Source organism: Myotis brandtii, unplaced genomic scaffold (genome assembly GCF_000412655.1).
Source record: "Myotis brandtii unplaced genomic scaffold, ASM41265v1 scaffold236, whole genome shotgun sequence".
Taxonomy (NCBI): Eukaryota; Metazoa; Chordata; class Mammalia; order Chiroptera; family Vespertilionidae; genus Myotis; species Myotis brandtii.
Genome location: NW_005358901.1, coordinates 1805788 through 1817319, shown reverse-complemented (window position 1 = coordinate 1817319; position 11532 = coordinate 1805788). Strand labels below are relative to the sequence as shown.

Below are 11532 nucleotides of genomic sequence, written 5' to 3'. Positions count from 1 at the left end.
AGGCCACCTGGGCCGCGCCGCCGACACCGGCTGTGGGGGGGTGGGCGGCTGGCTTCCCGGGCCTCCCCCTCAAAGGAAGACGTTCCGATCCCCTTCTCTCCAAGTGGTTCCAGATACTTTCCGAGTCCCCAAAAGTCCTTGTGACGCCCCAAAGTCTTAGCTCCCTATAAAAGCCCGTTTCGCCCCCCCCCCCAGTCTGCCTTAAAATCAGTTTCACCGATCCTACAAAAAAATTGCGGTTTCGTACTAAAAAAGTCAGTTTCGCATGGCCTCCCCAAAAGAAAAAAGTTAGCGGGGGAGGGGGTGCCCGGGGGCAGCCGTTTCACACCTAGTCTCTAGTTGACAAACAAAGCGGGGAGTTCTCCGCCACTGAAGTTGGGTCTCCCTCGGGCTCAGAACCCCCTCTTCCCGCAGCTTCCGCGGTGTCTCCGCGGCCACCCCCGCCCACATCTGGGGACCCGGGGAGGAAGCCAGAGGGGTGTCTTGTCCGTCTACGGGACAACGGAGACCTGCTGCGCGCCTTTCTCATGGGGTGGGGTGGAGGGGGGGATGGGTTCTGGCAGGTGGACCCCCCACCCCCAGTTCTAGAAGGGAACCCCTGGGACCATGCGGAAGATCCTGGTATAGGAACCCGCTTTCCCCAGGGGCGGGAGGCAAGAGATGTTTTCAAAGTTGCTTAAAAATAATTCCCGGATACATCAGGGTTGTTACAAGCTAGGGTTGTTTTTTGTGGGGGGAAGAGGTGGAGGGGAGCGTTGAGGATAGGTCCCCGTTCTGCCCCCACAACCCCCATTCAGTCATGAAGAGGGCAGAGGGCCTCGCCTTGAGGATTTCTTTTTCTTTGAATTTGGGGGTGACGGAGGCTTCAACGTGCTGTGACAGCTGCTTGGGAGGGGGTCAGCAAATTTCCTCGGGGCGGGGTCTGAGTCGCCCCTCCCCCTTCCCAGAGGCGGGGCCAGGGTTAACTTGGGGGTGGTTGGAATGGGAGATGTGGCGGGAGAGGGGCCCAGTAAGTGGAGAAGGGACTACTCCCGCTCTGCTGCCAGTTTAAAAATTTGCGGCTTGAGTCCCTGGTGGTCGCAGAGGGAATTAGGAAAGCTACATTTGCTTACTCCCCCTCTCCCTCATTGTTCAAACTCAGAGGGCTCTGGGCAGGGGTCTCTCCAGGGGCTGGAATTCTGGCTGCCCTGTGCCACCCCCCAGGGTCAGGAAGGGACTCAGTCAAGGAGGACCCAGACCCTCAGGGGCTTAGAGGGGCTTTTAAAACAGCTCCCCCATTCCCCATCTGTCTACTTAGGCCACAGTCTCAAAATTTTTTTCCTCCTGTCCGTTTCTCCTTATGTGTCTGTCCCTGCCCCTCCCTGCTTTCACCACCACCACCATCCACCACCGTGGGCTACCAAGCAGGGCCATCTCTAGGACTGAGGTACCCACCTTGGCCCCTGAGCCCACCATTGCAGCTGGAGAATGAACCAGCCGCAGAGGATGGCACCGGTGGGCACCGACAAAGAGCTCAGTGACCTCCTGGACTTCAGCATGGTAAGCCAGGCTCCGCCCATCTCTCCTACACCCTCCGCACCCGCAGGATTCCTGGGAAAGAAGCACCAACTGAAACAGCCCCAACAGCCAGACCTCACACTTGTTTGGGTGGAGGGGCACCTAGGTAGAGCTGGGGGAGTTGGGGTGTCCCTCTGGGGGCAGGCTGACACCCCATTGCAGTGTACATAATTGGGGCCCTTGTCAGCTTCCAAAGGCACCTGTCACCCAGGCGTTTGTTGGGGCATAGAGTGGGTTCAGTCTACCACTCTACAGGTGGGGAAACTGAGGCCCAGAGAGTGGGAGGGACTGCCCAGAGCCTCCATTGTCTCCAAGGGGAGGCTCAGCCCTGATCTGTAAAATGGGTGTGATCAGGGTTATTTGCTACATTATGGGTGTTTTTTTAAAAGGCGGGGAGGGGGGGTGTCCATGGTTTTAGCAGTTACTATCACTGCCATTATAAAATGGGTGTGATCAGGGTTATTTGCTACATTATGGATTTTTTTTAAAAAAGGTGGGGCGGGGGGGTGTCCATGGTTTTAGCAGTCAGGTGACAGGAGGAGACCTCATGAACAGTGGGAATTTGTGGGCAGCGCTCAGCCACCATTACTATCACTGCCATTGTTACTGTTGGGGAGCAGCAGGCCCCATGGGGGAAGGTGAGAATCCTTATACTTTGGGCGGTTTGATCCACCCTGAACTGCCCATTTCCCTGCCAGGTAGGTGGAGGTTCAGAGAGGGTACTGGCTTCTGTAGGTCACACAGCTCAAACAGGCCCAGTGAGACCAGAAACCAGAGCAGAGCTCCCTTGGGTGCTGGGAGCTGGAGTGTACCTTGGACCAGGGTCCTTGGCTTGCTCATCTGTGCAGTGGGCCACCTGTGGCGGGTGTTCGGGTGATCCACAGGAACCCAGGGTGGACAGCTCCCTAAGTCTCACCCCTCCCCCCACCCAAGCACCATTTTTGGTTTGAAATAGGTTGGGGGAGGACACTTTCGGTCTGAATTTAACCCTCCACTAGTATGAGGCTCAGGCCACTGAGGTCTGTCAAAAACAAGTCCCCAAACTGAAATATCAACCATCCTGCAGAAAAACAGCCCTTGAGACAGGGGGCCTCGGCTCAGGAAGGGCCAGGCTCATATTTTTAAGCCGTTTTATTTTTGCCTCCCTGGCTGAGTAACCACGGGTACAGCTCACTTTTTTTTTGTTAAACTGACAAGTCACAGACTACTGGGCCAGAACAGACCCGCTTGGGGATGGGGGAGCACAGGTTTAGAGCTGACCCCTTTGCCTCCTCTGTCTGAGAACGCTGAACCACTTGTCAGCCTCCCTTTTCTGTCTAAAGGGTCTGAATGTTTCCCCTTCCCCAGCTGAAAAGCAGCAGCTCGTTTCACAGATGAAGAAACAGGCTGAGAGGGTGAGGTGCCTGGTGTCTCCTCTCAGAGAAACTCAGAGCTTGATTTTTCATTGTCCCTCCTTGTTATAAGAGAGTGGCCTGGCCAAGTGGGCACAGAGGCAGCCACCTATTTTAGTTCAGGTCCCTTCTTCTGTTCCTCCATAGCGCCCCCTCTCACCTGCCCCACAGAAACTGAGTTAATTTGTTTCTTTGAACCACTTTGTTTTTAGACTGAAACAAAGAAACCTAAAGGGAAGCAGCTCTTTTTTAGGGGGTTAGTTTCTCAAAAGTAGAAAAGGCAACAGTCAAAATTAAATACAAAGGAACAAAGGAAACCCAATTTAAATTGTTCCTGAGTTTCCTGAGTTAGAAAAGGAAGGTGTTGAGGTGATGATCCCTGAGTGGGCTAGAGATGGTCCTTCTGCCTGATGAGGGGCTGGGGAGACCAGGGGGTCTGGCAGCCCTTGCCCTGGACCTGACTGGGTTCCCCTCTGAGCTTGGCATGTGTACTGAGGCCCCCAAGTGCCCAAGACACCCATGTGCTTTGGGGTTTCACAACATCCCATGTGGTCAGAGCCCCAAGTCCATTTCACAGGAGAGAATACCAAGGTTCAGGGGTATGGGGCCTATCTGGGCTGATGACAAGGCCCACAGCGCCCAAAGGACACAGCCCACTGCCCCCTGTGGCAAGTGCCACGTCAGCCCCTGGTACTCTAGGGGACAAAACAAAGACAAGCCCCAGGGGTTGGCTGCTGATCTCCAGGCATCGGGCCCTGTTGGTTCTTGTCCTGGCTTAGGCCAGCCCTTCCCCCATGTGGGCCTCAGTTTCACCAGTGGGAGAGGGTCCATCTTGGAGAATAGGGCCCTGGAGAGGCCGGCCCAGTTGAGGGAGCAGAGCCACACAAACACATTTCCCAAGAGGGGTGCAGACCCCAGGAGCCTATGCTCTTAACTCCTGCCAGGGTCAGTTGAGGATGTGGGCTTAGTTTCTCCTCCTATAGGACGGGGCATGGGAGACAGGACCCCACTTCCTGGGCCCCTCCCAAGTCTCATGGTACCCACATAAGAGTCATACCTTCAGGTGAGAGATGCATCCTCATATTCTGGCTGGCCTAGAAAGGTTTGGGGGAGCCTTCAGCCACTCCCCAACGGGCCACTGGCCTCGATTCCAGCTACTTTAATCACTTGAGCCCCAAACGAAATCTGTAAAACCCAGATCTGTGGGACATGGCAAAGATTTGTTTTGGGTTTTTTTTTGTGGTAACAGGTTTGTTGTTGTTGGGTTTTCCCATTAGTACAACTAAGTTGTTTAATCTATAGGGACTTAACACCCAGGGTTTGGGCATGGAGGATGGTGCCTAGGGAATCACTCAGCCATGGGGGGTATAGCCCTTCCTGGTCCCTTCAGCTTCCCACCTCTGTGAGCCTCAGTTTCCTCTTCTGAAGGGCAGGCAGGCATCAGCAGTCAGGGTATGGTGAGGGCTGCCCAGGCAGCTGCTGAGCACAGAGCCCAGCACGTGGGAGACAGTCCATCTAGGTCACGCTGTCTGCCCCAGCAGTGGGGCCTGACTGTCTTCCCTATATCGCTGCCACTCAAGTCAGGGATGTGCACATGGTGACCTGTGGGACTGGAGGGGCTAGGCAGGGTCTACCTACTAGGTGTAAATGGTTTCACTTTTTTTAAGCTGAAACTTAAAGAGTACTGTGTATCACATCTAACAGAAGATAAGTTGTATCAAGTACCTAAATAATTAGTCCATCCAAAAAAATGCAAACCTGGAAAAATACAAAGCTTGTGTAAACAACAGGTTTTAACTTCCACTGGGCAGTTGTTGCCAGTGGTGGGCTGTATTGTCAGAGGGGCCTTGGTTAAGGGCTTCTCCAGGAGAGCCTTTCTCTGCTCAGGCAGTGTGTAGTGAGCCTGGCTGCCTTTCCCTGCCTGGGCCCTCTGATGGGATAGGACCCCTAGGTAGAGCTGCATCCCTGGATGTGCACCCCTCTAGCCCCCCGCCACCTCATTTACCTCTCTTTGCCTCCCCACAGATGTTTCCGCTGCCAGTGGCCAATGGGAAAGGCCGGCCCACCTCCCTGGCTGGCACCCAGTTTGGAGGCTCAGGTAGGATCCCGCTGCCTCGGGACTGCGAGTTTGCATAAAAAGATGAGCTTGTGTAGAGGGTGGGCTGGAGCAGAGCAGGAACAGGGTACAGCACCGGACCTGGAATGTGGAGTGGGGCTGAGGCTGGCTGCAGCCTCGTGGACAGGGTGCCAGAGGAGGAGCTGTTGGGGAGGTGGGGGGTGGCACTCAGGTCCAGCAACTGGAGTCGGGGCTGGAGAACAAGTTGCTGTCGCGGTCTCACAACCTGTGTTGAGTATAGCGAAGGGAGCCTGGAGGTCAGCATATCATCCTTTGTCCAGCACCTGGAACCTAGGCCCCTGGACTGGGGATGGGAAGCATCTGTGTCACTCACAAGGGGGTCCTGTGTGAGACAGGGGCTTGAGCCTCTGAGGTCCTCTTGGCCCCAGTGGGGTCCTGGGTCTCCATTCCATCCCCAAAGGGGAAACGGGTCTAGAAGGGGCATGATGTAGAACTTTAGCCCTTGACAAATCTTGCCCATCCTGCAAGCCCTGGGAGAGGCCCAGCTCCTGGCCCTTACTGTATACAGGAGGATTCAGAGGGTTACTGGGACTTAGAGCATTCAAATTGGGTATATCCAGGCAAACCTGTATGAATTGGTCACTCAACCTGGCACTGAGTGCCCCTGACATGCCTGTGGAGGATGGACAGTATGGCCTAAAGGAACCTACAACAGGGGTCAGGAAGCAGAGAAGCAGGGAGGGAGCTTCCACAAAACCAGGCCAGTTGTGGATGATCTCCAAGGAGAAGTTTGAGCAGAGACAGGGTGAAGGAGTTCAAGGCAGGAGGCATAGCACATGCAAAGGCCCTGGGGCAGGACCTTGCTTGGCATCTACTGTGTTGGAGAAACAGGGAGGAGGCTTGTGTGGCTGGAGCAGAGTGAACGGGGGAGAGGGAGGAGATGAGGGAATGGAGGGGTTGGGGGCAGGTCATGCAGGGACTTGTGTGCTATGGTGAGGATTTGGGCTTTCATCCCAAAGGAGATGGGAGCCTGGAGAGCTGTGAGCAGAGAGTTGCCATGTGCATGTTGGGGAGTCTGCTCTGGCTTTTGGGAGGATTTGCGGGGAGCCTTTGGGGAGGCTGGCTGTTTCAGTTTCCAGCACCTCTGGCACTCTGTGTGGACTTTGGCATCTTTCTGGGATCCCAGGATTGGCGCCATGCCATCCTGCATCTCTGAGATCTTGGAGTCATTTCTGAATCCCACTGGGATATCCAGTGAGGTCTGGCTGGAGGAGGGGGTGTGTTGAGGGGGTGGTTTATGTTCATGCACCACCCCAAAGGGAGAAATATTGTGTTGCCGCCCCCATTGCCTTGCACTGGCCTTCCTCTCTGCCTGAGGAAGTGGCAGCAGGGACAGCCAGAGTCCTCCTTGAGGTATGGAAATCCCCACATCCCTCCCCCATGAAATAGCCCCCAGGAGCTAGGGTGCTTCCACTTCCCTGCCTCAGGCAGAAGATCAGACCCTGGGGGGCTTCCTAGAGGAGGTGCCTTTATCTCCCCCTGGGTCTCTGCCCTGAGCTGTCTTCCCTAATTTGGTGTCCACTCACAAGGCCAGCAGCCCTTAATAGCCAAAGCCATGGCCCAGGGTATAAGGGTCCCCTCTAGGAACTCCTATAAATATTTGAAGATTGATTTTCCATGGTTTCTGCAGCCCCTGCCCTCCCTCTGGACAGGGAGGGTCTTGTTCACACACACACACACACACACACCCCTTTCATCAGTAAGTGGGTCACCCTCCTTCCAGACAGACTATGTCAGTTTAAGGGGGACACCACTATCAAGAGTTTTCACCCTAGCTGGTTTGGCTCAGTGGATAGAGCGTTGGCCTGCGGACTGAAGGGTCCCAGGTTCGATTCTGGCCAAGGGCACATGCCCGGGTTGCCGGCTCAGTCCCCAGTCCTGCACATCGCCCACTGGGGATGTGCCTGCAACCCAGGTACATGCCCTTGACCGGAATCGAACCCGGGACCCCTCAGTCCGCAGGCCGACGCTCTATCCGCTGAGCCAAACCGGTCTCGGCCTTTTTTTTTTAAGAGTTTTCAGATGTGCCCAATGGTGTGGTTCAGTGGTTGAGCGTTGACGCATGAACCAGGAGGTCAGGGTACCATTCCTGGTCAAGGCACATGCCGGGGTTGCTGGCTCAAACTCCAGTAGGGGCTGTGCAGGAGGCAGCCAATCAATGATTCTCTCTTATCATTGATGTTTCTATCTCTCCCTACCTCTCTCTGAAATCAATTAAAAACACGTTTTTGTTTTTTTTTAAGTTTCCAAATGCTAATAGGTCCTCCAGCCACAATCTCCTCACACCTCCTTGTAAGTCCCAGTCTGGCATTTTCCTGGTGTTGACTTTAAGTTAACTTGCTTCTGTTAAGTTTATTTCAAAAGGTCATTTCCTATCAGAAAATCAGCAGCCTGGTCCTAAGTAGGAGGTGTCTCTGAAAGTAACTGAAATAGTAGCTGAGTGGCATGTTGAGGGTCTATGGGCAGCCTTGCCCATGGCTGCCTGGGCCATCTCTGCTTTGAAAAAATGGTGTCAGAAAGGCACTGACGACCAACCAATGCCAGGCCGAGGCTTTCTAGTTATTCTCTGGATTGGAAGACATTTAAAACAAGAATAATTTTTCCAGTCATTCCCTTTTGGGAAACCCTGAGGCACAGATCTCTACGTGACAGTGCATTCTCTGCCAAAGACTACAGGGTTCAAGGCCACATGAGACATCAGGGAGTGCTCATTGTCAGACTAAAGGAGGTATCTCTATTTTTAATTTCTCCACAGTTTTCTTGGTTTGTGTAAAGCTAACATGCTTTGGTCAACATCTAACACTTAGGAGAGGTGGCTTTCACATTGGGTCTTTGTAAGGACCCTGCAATGTATGTGTGTGATTGTCCTCTGGGGAAGTCACTAGGCTGACTGTGGCCGTGTATTCACTGTAAAATGTCCTCACCCCTAAACCAACACTGGGTCTTTTGAAATCATCATGGATTCACAGGACATTGCAAAGAAATGTACAGAAAGGCCCCGTGTTCTCCCCCGGCCTCCCAGACATATAGCATGTCTGTAACATAATACGGGATTGGGAAGATGACCTTGGTACAGTGCAATTTATTCAGGGCTCACCAGTGCATGTGTGAGCATGTATGTGTGTATGTATAGTTGTGTGCAATTTGTCCTACATTTAGCGCCATTAAGCCACCACCACAATCGAGACACAGAGCTGTTCCATCATCCCACTCTCCCGTTGCCCCTTCACAGTCACTTGCACCCAGCGACCACTAATTTAGTGTTCTCCATCTCTACATTTTGTCCTGTTGAGAATGTTAGATACACAGACCCATACCACTTGTCACCTTCTAAAGTTGGCTTTGTCCACTCAGCATAATTTACTGGAGATCTATCCCAGTTGTTGGTTCCTTTTTTGCTGCTTTATAAACTTTTTAGCAAAAGGAATCATAACGCTTGTTAGCAATGACTTATGTCACCATTACTTGAGCACTGTATGCCAGGTACCCAAACTGGGTCATTGATTGTGAGTCTTCTGTCCTCATAGGTGAGTGAAATAGGTGTTATTATCATCCCCATTTTACTTATGGAAAAGCTAAAACTAGTTTAGTAACGATCCCAGCTAACAACTCAATGCTACCTCCCCATAGTGTCTCGTAGCCCCACCCTATACTGATGTTTTTTATTTGCAAGAATTTTTATATAAGAAGGATGCTTATCTTTTATTTTTAAAATATTTTTATTGATTTCAGAGAGGAAGGGAGAGGGAAAGAGAGAGAGAAACATCATTGATGAGAGAGAATCATTGATTGGCTGCCTCCTACATGTCCCCAACTGGGGATCGAGGCCACACCGGGAATCAGACCATGACCTCGTTCATAGTTCAATACTCAACCACTGAGCCACCTGGCTGGGCAGGATGCTTACTCATCTTTTGTGATCTATATTGCAGCTGTTTTTTCCCAACTTACAAACTATTGTTAATAATGGAGGTTTTACATTTGTCTCGGGGGATTATTTATTTATTTGTTTATTTATTTATTTATTTTTATCCTCACCTGAGGATATGTTTTTATTTATTTTGGAGAGAGGAAGGGAAAGAGAGAAAAAAACATCAATCTATTCCTCCCATATGTCCTGACCCACATCTAGGTATGTGCCCTGACTGGGAATTTAACTGCAACCTTTTTGGTGTACAGAACAAAGCTTCAACCAACTGAGCCACCCAACCAGGGCTGGTTTAATTTTTATGATGTCAAGTCTTTTTCATTTATGATGTGTTTTAGACTTGGTGCCATTTCTGAGAAATCCTTAAGAACTGGATGATAATCCATTCGGCAGTTCAGATGTGACAGCCATGAATGTGTCTGCTCCTTGTTACATCCAGTTGAGTAATATACAGGAAAGATGCTGGAGGGTAGGAAAGCATGCTGTCACCGTCCTTGTCAGAGCAGACATACTAGTAAAAATTTACTAGGGGACAGCAACCTTAACAGTGATTGCGGCTGAGCTACTAAACATCTCCGGCCAAGTGCACACACCGGCTCACTCATGGGACTGCTCAGAACACACATCCCTATGTCCTGGACCCAGTGCCCCCAATGACACATTGTATGGCCTCCAGCAGGGACAGCCCCCAAACCTGGAGGGCAGGAGAGGCATGTGGTCTGTGGGGTCTTCACTCCATCTCACAACTCACCGAGGATGGAAGACCTGGCGGCACCTTCCGGACTTTCTTGGGCTGCGTATCTGTTAGGAGTAAAAGGAGTGAGCCACCCCCATTCAGCCTGGCTCCTGCCCCACCCAGCCAGAGTCCTTCAAGGCCCAGGGACACGCCTATCACTGGGGGTATCGGGAGACAGCTTACCCCTGCACCTTGGAGAGGAGACCCTTGAGCTTCCCCTGGTTGTTTTTTTTGTTTGTTTGTTTTGTGTTGTTTTTGTTGATCCTCACAAGAGGATATTTTCCCATTGATTTTTAGAGAGAGTGGGAGGGAGGGGGAGAGACAGAGAAACACTGATGTGAGAGAGACACGTCGACTGGTTGCCCCCCCGCATGCACCCCAACATGGGCTAGGGATCGAACCTGCAACTGAGGCAACCCGGGCATGTGCCCTTGACCGGAATTGAACCCGAGACCCTTCAGTCCACGGGCCAATGCTCTAACAACTGAGAAAAACTGTCTACGGCTTTTCCATCTTTTTACCTTTTTATCTGTTACTATGTTACTACCGCAGTACTACCCAGTATTAATACTGTAGCTTTAGGATGTTCTTATAGTCCTACCTCAGTTGTTCTTTTTTAGGTTATTTTCTCCCATATTTTCAGAGATGCTGATTCTTTTCCATGATCTTTATTTTTTTTTTACAGATTTTATTATTTTTAATTATTATTATGATTCTTTATTGCTGAAAGTATTACATATGTCTTTTCCATGATCTTCAGAATAATTATGTCATGTCTCCTTTCCCCACTCCCACCCCAAAAAAACCTGTTGTGATTTTGAAATGTTAAATACATAGATAAGTTTGGGAAGAACCATTTGTCTTCCCATTGTAAGAAACTGGTATCTTCTCCATTTATTTAAGTTTTCTTTTTTGATCCTTAGTAGTGCTAAGGTAAACTTTGAAGATTGAAGTATAAAGCACTTAGTCATTTTATATAATTTTTAAAGATCTGGTCATGTACTTTTCAAGTGAGGGTTATTGCTAGGTATTCTAATAATTTCTGTGCTGTGGTTTGGGATCTTTTTCATCATGTTTTCCACCTGATCACCTCCTGCCACCCACTAATTATTTGCATTTGCCCCTTGGTTCGGTTTTCCAGGTCACCCATCCTAAGACACCTAGCCTCCCCGTCCCATGTCCCTTTTTGCATTGGCTGGTGTTTCTAGAACAGGGGTGGGCAAACTTTTTGACTCGAGGGCCACAATGGGTTCTTAAACTGGACCGGAGGGCCGGAACAAAAGCATGGATGGAGTGTTTGTGTGAACTAATATAAATTCAAAGTAAACATCATTACATAAAAGGGTATGGTCTTTTTTTTTTTAGTTTTATTCATTTCAAACGGGCCGGAGTTTGCCCACGGCTGTTCTAGAACCATACAACACATGCTGTTTGCTTGTTATAAGCAGGACCAAGCCTGACACTGGCTATTGATTAGATATTGATCTTTCTGTCTGTTTATCTTGTTAAGGGCGTTTCCTTCCTGTCCAGTATGACCATGCACAAAAAATGTCTCAGAATGGCCCCCAGTTTTCCTCCTTTACTGGGTCGTGACGTCTGCTAATGAATGGTTGTAACCCCCAGACGCTCCTTGAATTTTGTGCATGGCCTATGTTCTTTGTTATCTAGATCTATTTTACATTTTGCCTGTTTCTAAGTGATGTTGGCCTGTATCTTTAGGCACTGCTGTGTATCTGAGCCAGTCTCCAACAAGTGGTACCTTGTTCCTCTGCACATGGGAAAA

General features: G+C 50.6%; 1 protein-coding gene across 8 annotated transcripts in view; it reads left to right on the top strand.

Annotated features, from left to right (window-relative positions):
• Positions 1 to 916: 916 nt before the first annotated feature.
• TCF3 (transcription factor 3) overlaps positions 917 to 11532 on the top strand; it is a 33865-nt gene continuing 23249 nt past the window's right edge. For 4 of the 8 annotated variants that reach the window (XM_014540130.1, XM_014540134.1, XM_014540131.1 and 1 more), the window contains exons 1-2: positions 917 to 1539; positions 4974 to 5046. In XM_014540130.1, the coding sequence (XP_014395616.1) occupies positions 1468 to 1539; positions 4974 to 5046 (145 nt within the window). In that variant the 5' untranslated portion in view covers positions 917 to 1467. The remainder of the gene's footprint in view (positions 1540 to 4973; positions 5047 to 11532) is intronic. The other 4 variants (XM_014540132.1, XM_014540128.1, XM_014540129.1 and 1 more) reach the window with 3 other exon arrangements.